General features: G+C 50.6%; 1 protein-coding gene across 4 annotated transcripts in view; it reads right to left on the reverse strand.

The window, feature by feature from the left end:
• CREBBP (CREB binding lysine acetyltransferase) overlaps positions 1 to 16,017 on the reverse strand; it is a 43,056-nt gene extending 27,039 nt beyond the window's left edge. The window contains exons 1-12 of one of the 4 annotated variants that reach the window (XM_020811998.3): positions 15,456 to 16,017; positions 14,045 to 14,760; positions 7,998 to 8,174; positions 7,076 to 7,325; positions 6,059 to 6,172; positions 5,430 to 5,669; positions 4,315 to 4,411; positions 3,900 to 4,049; positions 3,359 to 3,476; positions 2,674 to 2,866; positions 1,727 to 1,780; positions 903 to 994 (exon numbers count right to left, since the gene is read on the reverse strand). In XM_020811998.3, the coding sequence (XP_020667657.3) occupies positions 903 to 994; positions 1,727 to 1,780; positions 2,674 to 2,866; positions 3,359 to 3,476; positions 3,900 to 4,049; positions 4,315 to 4,411; positions 5,430 to 5,669; positions 6,059 to 6,172; positions 7,076 to 7,325; positions 7,998 to 8,174; positions 14,045 to 14,760; positions 15,456 to 15,540 (2,286 nt within the window). In that variant the 5' untranslated portion in view covers positions 15,541 to 16,017. Of the gene's footprint in view, positions 1 to 902; positions 995 to 1,726; positions 1,781 to 2,673; positions 2,867 to 3,358; positions 3,477 to 3,899; positions 4,050 to 4,314; positions 4,412 to 5,429; positions 5,670 to 6,058; positions 6,173 to 7,075; positions 7,326 to 7,997; positions 8,175 to 8,781; positions 14,012 to 14,044; positions 14,761 to 15,455 lie in introns of those variants that run through there. The other 3 variants (XM_020811997.3, XM_020811999.3, XM_072982440.2) reach the window with 3 other exon arrangements.
• Positions 16,018 to 16,771: the final 754 nt, after the last annotated feature.

Raw genomic sequence — 16,771 nt, forward strand, 5'->3', positions numbered from 1 at the left:
ACAGCTGGCTCACTCAGGGGGCCTGTGCAAAAATCCCGCTTTGCCACCGTTGTCGCCTAGGAGCCCAGGAACAGTTCATGCACCAGGAACACTCCCAGACTGAAACAGATCAAGGGCAAGTTTGCTTAATTATGGGCACCTTTGAGCAGCAGCGGGGGCAAACTCCTTTGATAAAGAAGCATTGACCACTTTTCTTGGCCGCAACATCAGTCCCACCTTGGCAGACTGATCCTGCAAGGCACTGAGCAAAAGTGTGACAGCCTTCATAGGACCTCCTATATCTTGTCCCCATTCTTCTCACGGGACACAAGCAGAGAAGATTCCCACGCATCCAGAGAAGCGCTCACCAAAGGTCTCCTGCCCTGCCCTGCCTTGCCTTGCCCTGTCACAGAGTCCAAGCCAAGCCAAACCCAGGCAGTTCTACGTACAATCTGCTCATTGCAAACCATCTACTCTGATGCTCTGGTGAAGGCGGCTGAGGACAACTAGTCTCTTCCAGGCAAAGTCAACAGGTAGCAAAGAGGTCTACGTTGGACTCTGAACAAGCGGGCACACGCCTGACACCCAGGCAGACCCTCAGTCCCTCTAGTCTGCAACAACAGCTCTGACGTGGCAGGACTGGCTCTCTCGGCGGTCAGGCTGGACTCTTCCTTTGCCGTATCTGGAAACCTCTGGTCTTCCCTCCCCAAAGAACTAACTCAGCTGCACTCCCTTAGCTTCCAAAGCCAGATGCAACCGGGAGGGTTCTGTTGAGATGGTGGTACAGAGTACAGTAATTCAGTTTACTGTCAATTCAAGCAAGCCAGTGCTAGTAAAGACACAAGGCAATGATCATCTGAATGTTTTTAAGTATTCTGAAGGCTGAGCTTTGAACAGCAAGAAGGAAAATGACAGTTACGAACCGTTGAAACGGAGCCCATGCTGTTCATCTGGACAGGATGGTTCATTGGTGAAGGCGATGTCTGAGGCATTTGGACACTCCCTACGGACACTCCTGCAAAATGTACCCCCAGAACAGCTCATTAGGCGCAGACCACCATCCGCTATGCTTCCACCAAACATCCTTGCCAAGTAAAGCTTCCACGAGCAACCACAAGTTACGACCGAACCAAGCCAGGAGGGACAGCGGTGTTGTTTTTAGTGAGGCCCGGGCAGCTGATTTGGTTCTTGATTCTCCACTATCCCCTGTGTCATGCCTTTTACTGCTACGAGAAAACCTTGCCTTTAACCGTGTGTTGTTGGGACCATCTTGACCAGAAGAGAGAAGGAGCCAAGGAAAAGAAAGGGGGTCCCTCCAGCATGCTGGCCTCTGGGAAGAAGTCACCATGTGGGGCTGAGTCCCTGACCACTGAATGACTCCCGTGCATGCTTCCAAAGTGCTACAAAGCTATGCTCAAAGGTCCCTTCGCTGGTGCCAGGTGTGGGAAGCCCCAAAAGCAGAGGAAGGGGTTCCAAAATAAACACTACCTCACAAGCAGCTTTCAGAGGCTCTATGGGCCAAACGCCTGAACAGCTACAGTAGCCTCCAGGTGTGATGGGGGTGACTGATTAAACCCAAAGGCTGATGCCGCCAAATCTACATGCTCTCCATCCATTTACATGGGATGAAAGATTAAGGGAAAGCATGGCACAGGAAAAGGCTGGATCAGCTCCCATGTGCAATATATGACACTCAGAAAGGAAAAGGTGGGAAGGGGGGGGGGGAGAGAACATGCAAGTCACATACCTTGAGAGACCTGCATGCGGCTCATAGGCACGTTTGGCACAGTCAGGGGCCCATCTGGAAGAGAAGGCAGGAAGGGCTGTCACTTTCACTGCTTCCAGTTCAAGCATCCTTACTGGAAAGGGGGGGGGGGGCAGGGCATGCCAGTCAAACATCCTTTCGGACTTCAGACCAAGCCAATCTGACAAGCCAGGGCCAGCCCTGAGGAGCAAAGCCCTTCCACGGAAACAGTCCAATGCTGCTGTTGCTGCCCACTTTCCAGACAGCTGTATGCAAAGTTCCTGGTCTGTGGCCCATTCAGCGATGTCAATTGCAAGGGGTTTATTCCCTACAGACTGGACTCAAAGTGAGTTTGGGGGAATGACCTCCTGCTTTGCAAGAGAGAAGACGGGGCGGGGGGGGTCTGCCTCTCCTGAGAGTGTCTCAGCGCTCCTCAGCCACAGCCGCCTAGACTACTTCCTGCCGGTGCCCACCCTAGTACCTGGTGCTCCCCTGTGATTTAATGCTCACCCTGAGAAAAGGAAGGAGTGGTTCATCTTTTCACAGGCTGAGCTGCTTGTGCTGAAAGGATTCACACCCTCCCTAGAAGAGACAGCCAGGAAAGCATGCCTCCGCTTGGCACCGCTCTGATCATTCCGCACAGAAATTCCTGGGGTCTTCCTTCTCTGAGATGACTGGACTACAACCTCCACTCTCCCTCTGTCAGCACGGCCACTGAGAGGATGCTGGCTGTGTTAAGACAGTGATGCCTGAATAGGCTGCAGCTGCTTAAGTGTAGTTTTATAGGTAACATATGTTTCAGTAGAGATCTGTTGTCGTTATGTGCTTGGTTTTCAAGTGGGAGGCTATTATTTTGGACCTGGCTTGTTTGGTGGGTCATAAATTATGGGGGAAACTCAGAAAACTAAGAGCCTCCAACATGTCTGCTTCTCGTTCAATGAAGTACTTACTGGGAGGTCTCACCGGCTGCCCTTGTCCCATGGAGACAGTCACCTGTGGAAGGCCAGGAGGCTGAGACCCTGGGGTCTGTAAGGCTGGCTGATTACCCAGGATCCCTTGCTTATGCAGACGAGACCTTCGTTTTTCTTCCAACTCCTTTTGTATTTTATAGATTTTCTCTGCCAGTAAATGGTAATACTCATCCTAGACAGGGAAGAAAAGAAAAATGTTTTAGAAGGTGTTATGAAGAAAGGGGCACAGAGATTAACTAGCTCAGCACCCTATACTGAAGGTGGCGCAGAAACATCTCAGCAGACTTTGGTCCCCTAGCCGTGAGCCAGAGCCCATTTTTCCACAGACAAGGGAACGGGGGGGCAAGTTTTATGCCATTCCATACTGACTAAACAAAAATGGTAAGGGCTACAATATTTGAATGTAGGCACTCACTAAATCACAGATATACATCTTATGGACAAAACAGCTTCTGAGCACTTACTGGTACATGAAATAAAGGAGGCACAAAAGTAAAAAATACAGGAGCGGCACTATCATTTGAATGTGACTCCTCATGAGAAAGTAGAGCAGCCTGCAGTGGAGGACAAGACGACCCCTCAGGACAGGCATCTAGTATATGAGGAACCTGGCACAACCCAACGATCTACAAAGCCAAGCCTTTGTCCTATTTGCCCGACGTACCCTGCTGTTGGCTGATTCATACATATCTCCTTCTACTTTCCTTGCGTAAGCCACCAGATTTTCCATCCGGCGATCCTTCAGTGCTGCTGGATCAGGAGTTGGAAAGATGGCTTGCACGCTGTAGAAACAAGAGATTCACACTGCCCTATAAATCCTGCCAACTGACTGGATAGCACAGTGAGTTAAGTATGTGGCTATGGAGCCAGAGGCTGGGGGTTTGATCGCCTACTGTGCTCCTGAGAGTAAAGTCAACATGTGTGGCCTTGGGCAAAAGTTGTACAGTCCCAGGGCGCCCCAAGAAGAAGGGAGTGGGAAATAACTTCTGCGCATTCTCTTCCTGGAAACCCTGGAAAGGGTCACCAGAATCAGAACTGACTCTGACAAGACAGCACACTGCCACAACAATAACAAGTGATAAGAAGCCAACATAACTATTTTCTTTGTATTTTAAAAACACTTGCCCTCAAGACATCCTGAACACTCTTTTTCTATGCTCAGATTTACATGAGCGAAATCAATGGCCCCCATGGCTGATACTTACAGTTTGTGTACTAAGTGATTACGCAGGTCCTGAGTGACGTGCTCATGCCAGGTTTTCCTCACCCCGCTGCTTGAAGGCGGCGCAGCTGTTGGCATGGAGCCACTGAGATTTCCAACCGTGCCCGAATTTGTACCATCATTCATCAGGGGGCTAAAGAAAAGGCAAGGGAAAAGCTACTGTCCGGCCTAATTGTGCTCCAGGCCCTTTTCTAAGCATCCCTACTGATTGGCAGAAAGGTGAATAAAGCTGTCATGTAACTGACTACCTCGGGTCATGCACTGAAACTCTTGCTGGAGGAAAGAAGAAAAGAAGGCCAGGGGTTGTTGGGGAAGGAAGTGTCTTGCAGGCCAAGTCTTTCTACAGCTGGAAGGGGCAATGAGGTGAAATACTCCACCGCCTTTTAGGGGTGTCTTACTTTGCCGTCCCCAGCGACGTTGGAAGAACAGTTTCTGCGATCAGGCCAGGCTGCTGGTCTGTGATTCCTCCTGCCGCCAGGTTCATTGGATTGGGTCCTTTGGAACAAGAGTATCCCTTGTTAGTTCAGGGGAACCATTGGTCAACTGGCACGTGTCAACTTTAATATATGTACTCTAGAAAGCAGCAGGTACCCTTTGTAAATTAACCCACTCATTTTCCTGTAGTGCTTCGTGGCCACATGTTTGTTATAAACTCCAACGGAGGGGCTTCCCCACTGGGCTCTGGGGCCATGACACAGAGACAAAACTGCTCAATTGCTTCTCCTTAATACTAATAAGATGAACCAATTTTTAAAAGAGGATCAAAACATGAGATTTGAACCAAACTGACAGGCACATGTTCAATACAAGGAACTACAGAAGATCAAACACTATTTCCCAAGTGGGAAATAGCCCATTTGCCTTCCTTGGTCCAGTGTCCTTACTTATCCCTGCCCACCCTGCGCTGTACAGTGAAAACGACCTAAGCAAGCAAATGTAGGGATGGAAAACTTTCCAATGCTTTATTTTTCCATGGAAAAATTTCTACACCATGGATGTCTGCACACAGTTGTCCAGCCTGCTGCACTGCAATCAGAAATGTTAGATGGCCTAAATGCAGGGTGCAAATGTCTATAAGTTATTCTTCTAAGGCAAGCATGGACAACAGTGTTCAGCTGCCCATGGGAGATCCGAAAAATAAGGTGGGACAGACCCTTTGTGTGCTCAAGGCAACTGGCTCCTGACTGAGTCTGACCAGATGTACACACCAGGTCTCTAGGGTCCACTTGCTTCAATAAGAAACCAAACATGCTGAACCAGATAACAACATTTTGAGAACACTGGAAAATTTCCCAGTCCTATTTTTTCTACAAAACGTACACCACCGACTTGCATACGTCCTCTTGTTTCAGAGAAAGGCTGCCATTATCTCATTTGTTGGTCATTCCCTGTACTTTTCTTCTTCCCATGTTGCCAATATCTGACACGGTGGAGTCCTAAAGCCTCTTGCTGAAGACAGTTCAAGCGCACACGCACCTCAGTGCGCACAATCAGAAGCAAACCCCCTACCTACCCAATGCACCAATGCTCCTCATCTGCTGATGGGCCGGAGGCTGGGCCACCTGCTGGCCTGGGACCTGGGGCTGCAGCGGCGCCTGTGGCTGGTTGCCATAGGGGAGTCCCAGAGCCGCGTAGGCTCTCTGCATGGAGCTGGGGTCGATAGGGTTGGGGTTGCTCAGAGATGGAGTGGCTGGCTGGCCAGTGCTGGAAGCAATCGAGTTCTGGATTCCTCCAGCTGGGGATCCCAGGAGCGCTACCAAAAGGTGAAACATACAGAAACTCAATTTCTTCAGCATAGACCCAACACACACTTAAAATGCACATAAACAACAGCAACAAATTGCCACCCATTAAAAAGTTGCCACTTGCATCCTTCACTGAGCTTACTGGCAGCCTAACTAACCTCCAAGATTATGGCTCCTATCTAACATTGCGCAAGTCCTTAATATAAATGTGGTTTAATGGATTCTGGCCGATTTATTTAACCACAGCATGCGAATCAAAAGGATCAGAGAGGAAACCATGTGAAATGGCAACAATGGAAATTCTCCGGGTCAGAATACTGCCCAAAGCAGGTACTGGTGGAACACCACCTGCTACATTCTCTGTATATGAAACCCTTCAACCCAACCGACTACTTACGCTGCTGGTTCCTCTTGTCACTGGCATTTTTCAACGGGAGACACACAGGGCAATCATGCCGCGTACAGTTCTTCCAGTGGGATATGATCTGACGTGACGATGCGCAATGGGCAACTAGGGTCAGAAGAGAAGCCACAACCTAAGCCTTTGCAATACTGAGTAATTTTAGTTTTCTGTTTGCATCTCTATTTCCCTGAATGTTGCAAAGCTCACATCTGTGAAAAGGGTAACAAATGACAAAGTGAGTGGCATTCTGCCTTTGTATGGAGGGTCAAAGGTTTCACCTGCTACATTAAGCTAAGATGACCTGAATCACCATGCTTCTGATAAATCATCCCATGCCCAGAAGGCCACCTACCATAGTTAAGTATCAGAATTTATATAAGAGCAAGCTTTTCAAGTTATTTAATGGAGAAAACTGAAGAATGAAAAAAGCTTCCCTCTTGCAAGATCCTTCAACAAGAGTGCTCTGCGTCCCCCAAACAGTACATTGTGGAACAGCATAACTGGGACGTGGTGGTGGGAGACCCTTTGGCCTCCAGAGTCTCACCTCCACTCCCTGACTCATTCAGCCAGCAGGATTTGAGAAAGAAGGCAGAACTCCACCTCGGCACTGGAGGGTGGGACGTGCCACCCCGAGCGAGCAGGTCCCCCTTTCCAAGCCCTCCAGGTGCAGCCCACCAAGAAGAGTCCTGAGGTGGCCTGACCTTCCTAGAGGCAGCCTTCTCGTCAGTGCTCGTTCACACTGTGATGCCTGAGCGGCCTTTGAGGCCGTGAGAGCTTAAGACTTCACTGAAGAAGCCATACACAAGCCAACCATTAAAAGAATTGCCAGAAGGCCCCGATGACAAACCATCCCCTCGAGAACGGTCAGCTTGGCCTAGGGGAACGACTCCAGTTGGTTTAATTGCCAATGCCCAAATGCCAGTAAGCACTGGCCATGAGATCCGAATCTCCTACAGCTTCACACAAGCATTCTTTGAGATGAGTTTGTAGATGCATCACTCGTGTTCTTACCTTGGCAGGCTTTTCCAGCTTGACAATGGGTCATGTGATTCAAGACATTTTTCATGGTTCGGCAGTGGGGAAGAGCACAGGCGCGCACCTCTCCGTTGGCTTGCTCTCGCCTCTGACACTTGTGAGCATGAAGCAGCAGAACTAACTGCTGCTGAATAAGCTTGCGCTTCTCAGGATCAGCCGTCGGCCCCGTTGCCATCGTCTGCGTGGGGACAATCCCCACCTGCTGTACCTGGGTTTGCATTTGAGACTAGAAACAAAACATTGCGGTGTTACATGAAACAGAAGGCTTGATTTTGAAACATCCCTTAAAGTATAAACTAGAACAGCTTACACTGAAATCTCTCTGCTGTGACAAGCTGTTGATAGGATGCCCATGCCCTTTAGAGTCTGTTTAACTTTTCATGGTCTTTCATATTCACCTCAGATTTATCAGCCTAAAAACTAGGTTTTTTTAAAAAATCATTTTTCATTTCTGCTACACAAGGCATTCTAGAAAGACAAAGCTGCAACCACGCGGATCCCAGCAAACAGAGACCCTAAAGTGAACAAGAACAGCTACTCCAGATCTCTGTGAAGATTCTCAGTCCTCCAGGGGAGATTCTCTGGAAGTTGAGTCATGGCCACTGGACTTCTTTCTTATTAGGCTGAAACGTTTCACTCCTCCTCCAAGTAGCTTCTTCTTCTACCAAAACTCCTCAGACTGAAGAAGCTACTTGGAAAGCGGAGCGTTTCAGCCTAATAAGAAAAAAGTCCAATTGCTGTGGCTCCACTTTCCTGCTCCGGCCATATGAGAAGACCACTAACATTCCTACTGTTTTCAACTTGTCTTCCAAGGCCACTTTCTCCCACTAATCTGGGAAGCATGTGTCAAATGAAAGCATGTCAAGAGATAGAGAGAAGTGAGCAGTAGGCAACTCACCATCGTTGGCACGCTGGTAACTGAAACACTCTTGATGTCGGAGGGGAAGGGAGACACGCTGTTAGCCATGCCTGACTTATTTGGTAGTGGAGGATTGACTGCGGTGGCTCCCATCTGCTGCCCGCCAGCCTGACTAAATGGTTGGTTAAAGGGACCTGGGTTACTGGCCATTCCCATCTGGAATGAAAGCAAGATGGTGTCTACTAGCATTTTGCAGCCAGAAAAATGCAGGTACAGACATTGGGAAACAAGGCCATATTTTCTGAGATTCTGGTAAAGAAGTATGATCGGTTGATCAAATCACCTGCCCCTCAGGTGAGCTTTCCCTGAATCTTTGACGTACCTTCAAACACAACATTTGTACTCCTGTAAAACTGAATTTTGCCAGTCAAACTGGAGGAAGACTTCTTACATACATATAGTCAAAGAGAAAGCTACAGGCCTTTTAGATTTCAGTCCTTCCTCAGGGTACAGGTAGCATCTTTCGGGATGACAGAAGAAGAAAATTCTTCAACACAGTAATGTATTTTATCCTTTCGCCCCAGTAATCAAATTCTAACATGTTGTTTTCTGATTATGAATATGTCACCAAAAGTAATTGATGCAAACATTTGAAGAAGAAAAAAATACTGGTGGATCTCTACTGCTGGGAGCATGAAAACATGAAACTGATGAAGTGATTTGATGTGAACTAGGCAGACAATGCTTATGGCAAGGATTCCTGGGGATTCATTAGTAAAAAGCGGTAACCTCTTTTGCATAACTAAAAGAGCTCCGTGCTTACAGTTTTCAAAGCTGTAAGCTTGGAGCTCCTGCATTTAACCCACATGCCAGAGAGCCGCCCACTCCTGAAACTGGGGAGTCTTCCAGAGTCATTCATGGTCACATCAAACACCCAAGCGTTCAGTTCCAACTGAAGCAACTGGAGACCAAGCCTCAGCAAAGCAGTACGTAACATGTAAAGAGAAGAATATTATTAAACACAAGAATCTTAAACTTCCTAGAATTTCTTATGATTCATACACCATTTATGTTTTTTCTCCAAGTTTCTAGCTTTAGTTATCTGTATTTGAAACAGTGATTTTCTTACTTTTAACTCTGTCATATTCCAGAGTCCATGGTTTCTTGCCAAAAGGTCTCTTCTTAAGAGACAAACTGTGGAGTAAGAAGAGGACTTGAAACACAGTTTCTGTCTCAGTCCACTCAAATATCAATCCAGTTGTGGGCTACCTTGTCTGCCTAAAATAAGATTTTAATTACTTGACGGGAACCCATGACCCATTACAGTGGACCCTCGACTTACAGACGGCTCGACTTACAGACTTTTCGAGTTACAGGCTTCTCTGCCTGCAAAATTTAGATTCGACTTGCAGCTGGAGAATCGACTTACAGACCAGAAAAAAACCAAAATGGAACAAAAATAGAATAAAAACTGCCAGTTATGGGATTAATCGGTTTTCAATGCATTGTCGGTCAATGGAGATTCGACCTACAGACTTTTCGACTTGCAGCCACCGTTCCAATACGGATTAATTCCGTAAGTAGAGGGTCCACTGTAATGGGACCCAGCTTAATGATCCAATGATCCAAACATCACACACACTTGGATTCCTATGGAGATGAAAGCTAAAGAACAAGTTGCCAAACAAGAGTGGCTTTAAAAGGAGGCCATCTTCCAGGAACAGAGATGGCAAAGGGACTCCCTCAACCACAGCGACTCATGCCTAGCATGTGTCAGAAGCGGCATTCACTTTTGTAGGCTAATTATCGGCTACCACCAAACATGGTCCCAACCAACTCTGTGTCTAGCTGGCAAGGGCAGTAAGAAGGATTTGTGGAAGGGAAGGCTGTCTGTGGTCACATCAGGGAGACTCTGATAGACAATCTCCTAGTGCAGAAATTGGGTGCCCCTCAATACTAGCTGGTGAAGAACCAGAGTGGGAATTGGCCACCTGACCTCACGTCACCACCTGCGTGGAGGCTTCCCATGAGCATCGGACTGGTGACTGCGAAGAGAGCATGCTGGACTATAAAGCCCCTTCTTTCCCATCTTTCTTACACACGCTCTAGCCTAACCTTGCAGGAACAGCCACAGAAAGCCGCCTTCCTTCTCTCTCTCTCTCTCTCTCTTTTTGGGGGGGGACACAGTATTGTCCACCAAGGACCAAACTGTCTCCTTTGTGACCAGCAGTGGCCCTGCCACCTAACTTTTATTTTTAACCTAGGGCCATTTGGGGCCCATCATGAAGCCTGCTGGACTCATACAGAAGTGGTCGGGATAGCGCTATATCAACACTACATCGACACATCACTGCATCATGCCACAGCTGTAAAGCAAAAGAAAGGCTGCTGTGATTTTCTATTCCTTTGGCCTGCTCTCTCCCCCGCTTCCTCCAGCCTAACAAGCCCAGGAGCCTGTTTGCCGTGGGGTCCTTCCATCCACTCTCACAGGAACTCACAGGCAGGACATGAGGAGGGTAAGAACTCTTGCCCAACTGCCCTTCCTCCTAACAATGGCTACAGGAACAGAGAGATGAAGGCAGCCCTGCCAGAGGAGGCAACGCAGAGCTCTCAGGATCCTGCACTACCCTGCCTCCATTGGAAAGCAGTCCACGTTGGTAGATGCCACCACCTTTTGTGTCTGTGGATGCCACAATTTTGACACACATCTTCTGTTCTCTGTCCTGTTATCTCTTCCCACTCACTTTTAAGGGACAAGTCCACTAGGTACCAGTATCACAAGAAAGAGAGAGTAGAAGATACTTCCCTCCCTCTACTCCCTATCACAAATACTTTTGGGACAACAGCTCCTTCTGCTAGCTGTCTGTCATGCACCCTCTCCCTTCCTCCCGCAAAGCAGTCAAGAGTCCATCAACAACAGTTTTAAGCAGACTGCCATCTTTTGCCACCCGCTGTATCCCATTTCCAGAAGGCATAGCCTGCATCTGGAATGTTTCAATGCAGCCAAGATAGGCATCCAGATCAAATGAAAGACAAGCGACTGCATGATCACTTGAGCCAGGTGACTTGGGTTGCTTGGAGAGGGAAGGGAACTGCTTGGGAGAGGAAGCCACAGTGGCTGCCTTGGGAGATGGACATAAGGCATCGCTGTGGCTCACAGCAGGCAGCATCCCCCAAGTACTTCAAGGCAATGACTTTGTAAAATATTTGAGTTAATATGCCACTTGTTCCATGACAATTATTTGGAGCCATTTTTATTAAATATAACCTGTCATCTATTTGTCCAGCTTTAAACAGTACTTTGTGCATTCCCAGTTAAAGAGGACACGGGTCCCAGAATGCTTAGTTCACTTCATCACTTTGCCAGCCTTAGTTTGACGAAATCAAAGAACAAAAAAATGTGCTTGCGCCTGGAAATGCAAAACTTTTGTGCTCATCATGCATTGGTCCAAGTAACAGGCACTCTGTTCAGCTTCCAGTGCAATCGTGTGCCAGTTCAAGGGTCTGCTGGCTGGTGGAACAGCCCTGCCTTTACGCTTCCTAAGCCCCCAGGGGATGCTAGCTAATATGGGCCATACTGAGCTCCACGGTCCAGGGGAGTTGGAAGACCACTTCCTGTGCCCCTTTGCTGCTACACATACAAACACACCTTGGTAGAGAAAAAGATCACTACAAAGCAGCTCTGTCTTTAACAGAGATTGAATTTCTTACATCAGTGGAGACTCAAGTGCATTGTTTCATTTTTTGAAAACAAAAAACAAGGACAAGTCTTAACCATTGCAATCAGAAATATTTTCTGCTTAAGAATCACATAAAAAGTGAATGGTGAGGCAAATGCTGATTTTTTTTTTTTTTTTTTTTTTTTTTTTGCTCTGGCATGGTACACTTATGGCAGCCCTCACAGAACCAGATTTGGCCACGGGGAGCCAAAGTCTAACCCTACATTTAGCAACCGTTTTCACTTCTACCTTGTCAGGAACTTGTCCGTCTGAAAACTACTAGGGGGGAGAGGAGAGGACAGAGCGGGTGCTAAAAGATGAAAGCGGCCTCATTCTTCTATTTTCCTCCACAAAGCCTAAAGTATTTCATGGGTGACCGAGAGGAATACATGGGCACGAGGAGGCACATTTCCTCCCTCTACCTTCTGTGACCAACTCCCTCCTTTAACGTATTCTTCTAAATGTTTGGGGTAGAAAGAAACTATGATCATATGGTCATAAAAATGATCACCCATAAAAATGATCTCAAGTCAGGAACCCTTAATGAAAATAGCCTGCCACTGGACAAAAAAACTACTTCTACACGGAAAGCATCAGTCCAGTATCTGCCCAAAGGCTGTCAACCCCTCCAGCACACCTCATGCTCTGTTTTCCCTCTGAAGGTTAAAACTCCACATATTCCACATGGAAGCCAAAAGACAAGGCACCCACAGAGCACTAAAAGGATACACATGTACCCTCTGACCAGACCGAGGATGAAGGCAGTGTGGATCTGGTGTCATATGCAACCCTCTAGCCATTCCTCAGCCTTCTGGCCCCCTTTTTCCAGCTCAAAAGGTGCCGTTCATAACAACTACTTCTTTTACTTTGGTTACAGGAGCTCCCCTACGTTGTTTTAACAACAAACAACAGTATATATGAAATTTCAACCACCTGCAGTTCTGCTTTTTGCATTTTTGATGGCAGGCTATGTGACTGCAGGGGCAGAATATCAGCCCCCTAAACTGCCCGTCCCTCCCGAAAAGCATATGACACTGGAAAACCCCACCGCCTCCTTTGTGGCTAACCCCAAAATCTCTCCACTGATGCACCTTCTGAGGATCACTCCGTACTACAAGCATCTCAGATTTGCGAACAGATATTCAACCGTGTCACATTTCTATACCTTGACTTTCCAGAAAGTTGGCAAGGCAGCAGATTTGATTGGGTTTCCAAGTTTTAAAACCAGTCTTTGTTTGAAATGCACACTTCCCACATCCTAATCCATGTCAAGAAATCAAGACACTTGTAGTCCCTCTGCATCCCCATGCAACTTTCAGTGGGTGCCAAGGCTGTTGTCTCCCACGGTAGCCATGTCTTTCCCAGAACTGCTCAGGAAAGTGCCTCCAGTCAGAGCCCACTTTGCCCTGCAGGTGTCTGATACCTGCTCCATTAGCTCTGCTAATTCTCTAGGCTTCCAGGCAAGTTCACCCTTCATCCTTACTGGAGACACTGGGAAGGGATTTTCAACACAAACACAGCATCCAGTCTAACACTGAACTACAGCCCTTCTGTTCACATGGAACAGCAGCACTTGCCCATGATCTTTGAAGGGATATGTGGCCACCTTAAGTAGTCAATACCAAATTTTACACCCATTTACCCTTTTATATCATCCGTGCTGGCAGCCAGCCATTCCGTTTGCAGCAATGAGTTGCATAGTTTAAGCAACTTTACAAAGAAACACTTTCTTTTATCTGTTCTGAATCTCAAGACATAATTCTTTGGTGGTCTGAAAAACTTTGATCCCTGGGGAAATCTGCTGTACTACGTTCACTCAACCAGGCTGTCGTGATTGCCTTCTCTTCAAACAGGTCTCTTCACAACTGCCGGCAGCAGAATTTAAGTTCCACAGCAAGCCCTTCGTTGGTAAATCTCTTTAAAGAAAATAGCTAGCAACACACTGTTAAGACTTAACTGCAAAGATCTAAAATGATTCTTCTACTAAGTACCACAACAGGTGACAATAACATCTCAAAAAGAACTGGACCCATGTGTTACAACAGTTAGCAACTGTTACTTATTGAAAAAGAAGGTTCTTTACTGTGATCAAAAACCCCCACGTGTTTACATTTTATACTATTTAAGTTTTCAAGAAAGGCTAATCCCAAACTTGCACTCTGCATTAGATGCCAAGAGTGCCGACCAGCTCACTCTGCTATGGTGCAAACACTGTCGCTCAAAAGAAATTCCAATGAGCGTATTTGGAACAGGTTACTCAAAGACATGAAAACGCAAAAACACTCCAGTTTCTCATCCTTCTCATCTCATGCTTAAGAAAACCACAAACATTCCCCGTCACCACAACCCAAGTGGCCAACCACGTACTTTTGCCATAGCTCCTGCCTGGGTTGTACTCAGGCCTGCGTGACCTGTCATTTGAGGGGACACCTGTGTCAGGGTCTCTGCCAGCACATTGTTCGCATTTCCTTGCACGCTGGGGGTCGAATACTGCATTCCGGCACCTCGTCCTCTCCCGGCTGCCCCAAGAGAGCCATTCATTACCTGCCCTTGTCCTGGCTGGGCCTGATTGATCAAGCTGTGGCCAGAGTTACTACTGAGGAGCCCAGGGTGAGCCTGGCTGAAGCCAGTGTTCATACACATCCCAGTGCTCGTCTGGGACGCGGCTGGACTGCTTGTCACCATCCCCACAGTTTTTTGTGCTTGAGTGTTCAGGGTTTGGGTGGCTGGGGCGCTGGGCCCAGGCGTGCTGGCGGCCTGTTTGGCCAGGCTGGAGACCACGGAGTCCCCCTGGCTCAAAGGACTCTTTCCCATCAAGCCTAGGCTGCCAATATTTGCGCCGCTCGGCTGCCCCTGGACTTGGCTGTTGACACCTTGTGGGACGGGGCTACTGCTGGAGTTGATGCTCCCAATTCCTGGGTTGAGAGAAGAGCTGCTGCCGCCCCTCAGAAGCTCAGAAAGCTGCTTGTGTTTGGAAGCAGCATCTGGAACAAGGGCCGGGCTGCTGTTTAAAAGATTCAGGTCTCCATTAGGAATCAGTTCATCCGGAAGATCATTTTCCAAGTCAAAGAAAGTCCCAAAATCTGCAAAATTTAAGAGAGTTTGGTGTAAGACACAAAAGGAAGAACAATCATGCCTGGATCCAGCTGCTTTGAAACTACTAGTTGGGAGCAGCACTACTAACACTTTCTGGAGAAAGTGTTAGTAGTGCTTAGCCACCTAACCTTCTCTGTGTCCCAACTCCCTCACTGGATCGCAGCCTCCTCTCTCACGGGGGGGGGGGGGGAGGGGGCAGGAGCTACCAAGGAATCCTAGAAGCTCCTTCTTACCTCCTCCTGGGGGGGGGGCCCTGCCACCACCCCCACCCCGGTGGCACCAAGAAGAGCTGGCCTTCTGCACTGTCCCAGGGCCTGCCTCCCCGGCTCCTTCCCGATGGGCCTGACCCGGTGGGTGGCAGGCCCCTGTCGGCTGGCTTCCCTCAGGGGACCCGCTCGCCCATCCGCTCGGGGTCTCTCCCGGCCCTGGGCTCGCCTGAAACACGTTCCCAGCGCCGGAGGGGCGACACCGAGCCTTTCCCCCCTCCATCCCCTCCATCCTCCGACGCCGCGCAAGCGGACCTTCTGGCCGCCACCGTCCTGCCCGAGCCTCCTTCCCTCCCTCCCTCCTTCCCCAGCTCCGCCGGGAAGGCCAGGCCGCCTCCTCCTCCTCCTCCTCCTCCTCCTCGGCCCTGGCGGGGGTCGGGCGGCGTCTGACAGGCCGGCCGGGCTCGGCTCCTCACCTGTGGTGTCGGGGGCGGAGAAGCCGGGCGAGTTGAGCTTGGCCCGCTTGGCGTTGGGCGGCCCGTCCAGCAAGTTCTCCGCCATGGCCGCCTCGGCCTCTCCTTCCTCCTGGGCTCGCTCGGGCTCGGGCGCCGCCAGGCCTCGGCCTCCCGCTCGGGGCCCCGCCAGCTGCCGCCGCCGCCGCCGCTTCTTAGCCCGGTCGCCGTCGCGGTGCCGGGCTGTCCGCGGCCGGCAGAGGCGCTCAGCGCTTCACGGCCGGCGCCGCCGGAGGAGGCCCCCCCCGCCGCGGCAGCAGGAGCAACAGCAGCAGCGGCCCCAGCAGCAGCAGCAGCAGCCGCCCCGGCGGCGGCTCCCCCATGACCGGACAGGCCGCGGGGCGGGACGGGCCGAGGGGGCCGGGAGCCCCTCCCCCTCGCCCGCCCGGGTGCCCGGATGGCGCCGCCCGCCCGACCGACCGTCAGGCAGGCAGGCAGGCAGGCAGGCAGCGGCCCAGGCACTCCCGCCGATGCCGACGACGCCTCGGGCCCTCCTGGCCTACGGGGGCCCACCAAGCGCCCGCCCGCCCGCCCGCCCGCGGGGAAGGCGCAGCCCCACAGAGCAAGAAGCGAGCGAGCGAGCCGCCGACCGACACGGGGGGACAGCGGGCGGGCGGGCGGGCAGGCGACCGCGGCGGCCGCTTGGCGGCGGCTCTTGTCCCAGGCGCGGCGGCGGCGGCGGGCGGCGGCGGGGCTGGCTGGTGGTTGCGGGCCTGCTCCCGTGGGCGCCCCGCGGCTATGGCCCGCCCGGCGGCCCGGCCCGGCCCGGCTCGGCTCCCGCCCGCGATGCGCTCCGGCTCCGCGACAAGATGGCGGCTGTTGATTCCTCAATTAAAAAAAAAGTTTTTTTTCTCTTCTCTTTTCCAGAGACGGAGGGGCGGGGGCGGGGCGGGGCCTGCGCGATGGCGTCACCACGCACGACGCCGAGGCGCGTCCTTCTAACGACGCGGGGGACTTGCGCGGAGCAGAGGGAACCCGCCGGCCGGCCGAGCGAGCCCGGGACTGGCGGGCAGCGCGCCCCCCCACCCCCGAGGGCCGCCGGGCAAGCGAGGGGCCTCGGGGGTCACCCAAGGGAGGCAGGCAGGCAGGCAGGCAGGCAGGCCGACGGGCAGGGACCAGGGGCGGCCTGGATCAGCATCAGGATAGGCCGATAGTAGGGGAACGTGTTCTGCCGGTGGGTTTTCGGCCTCCCACTCCCATCAGCCGCAGCCCGCCCCACTCCCACTGTTGGGGGATTATGGAGGTTGCAGTCCAAGCCCCTTTCCCTTCCCCCCCCCGAA

This window comes from Pogona vitticeps, chromosome 13, assembly GCF_051106095.1.
Source record: "Pogona vitticeps strain Pit_001003342236 chromosome 13, PviZW2.1, whole genome shotgun sequence".
Classification (NCBI taxonomy): domain Eukaryota; kingdom Metazoa; phylum Chordata; class Lepidosauria; order Squamata; family Agamidae; genus Pogona; species Pogona vitticeps.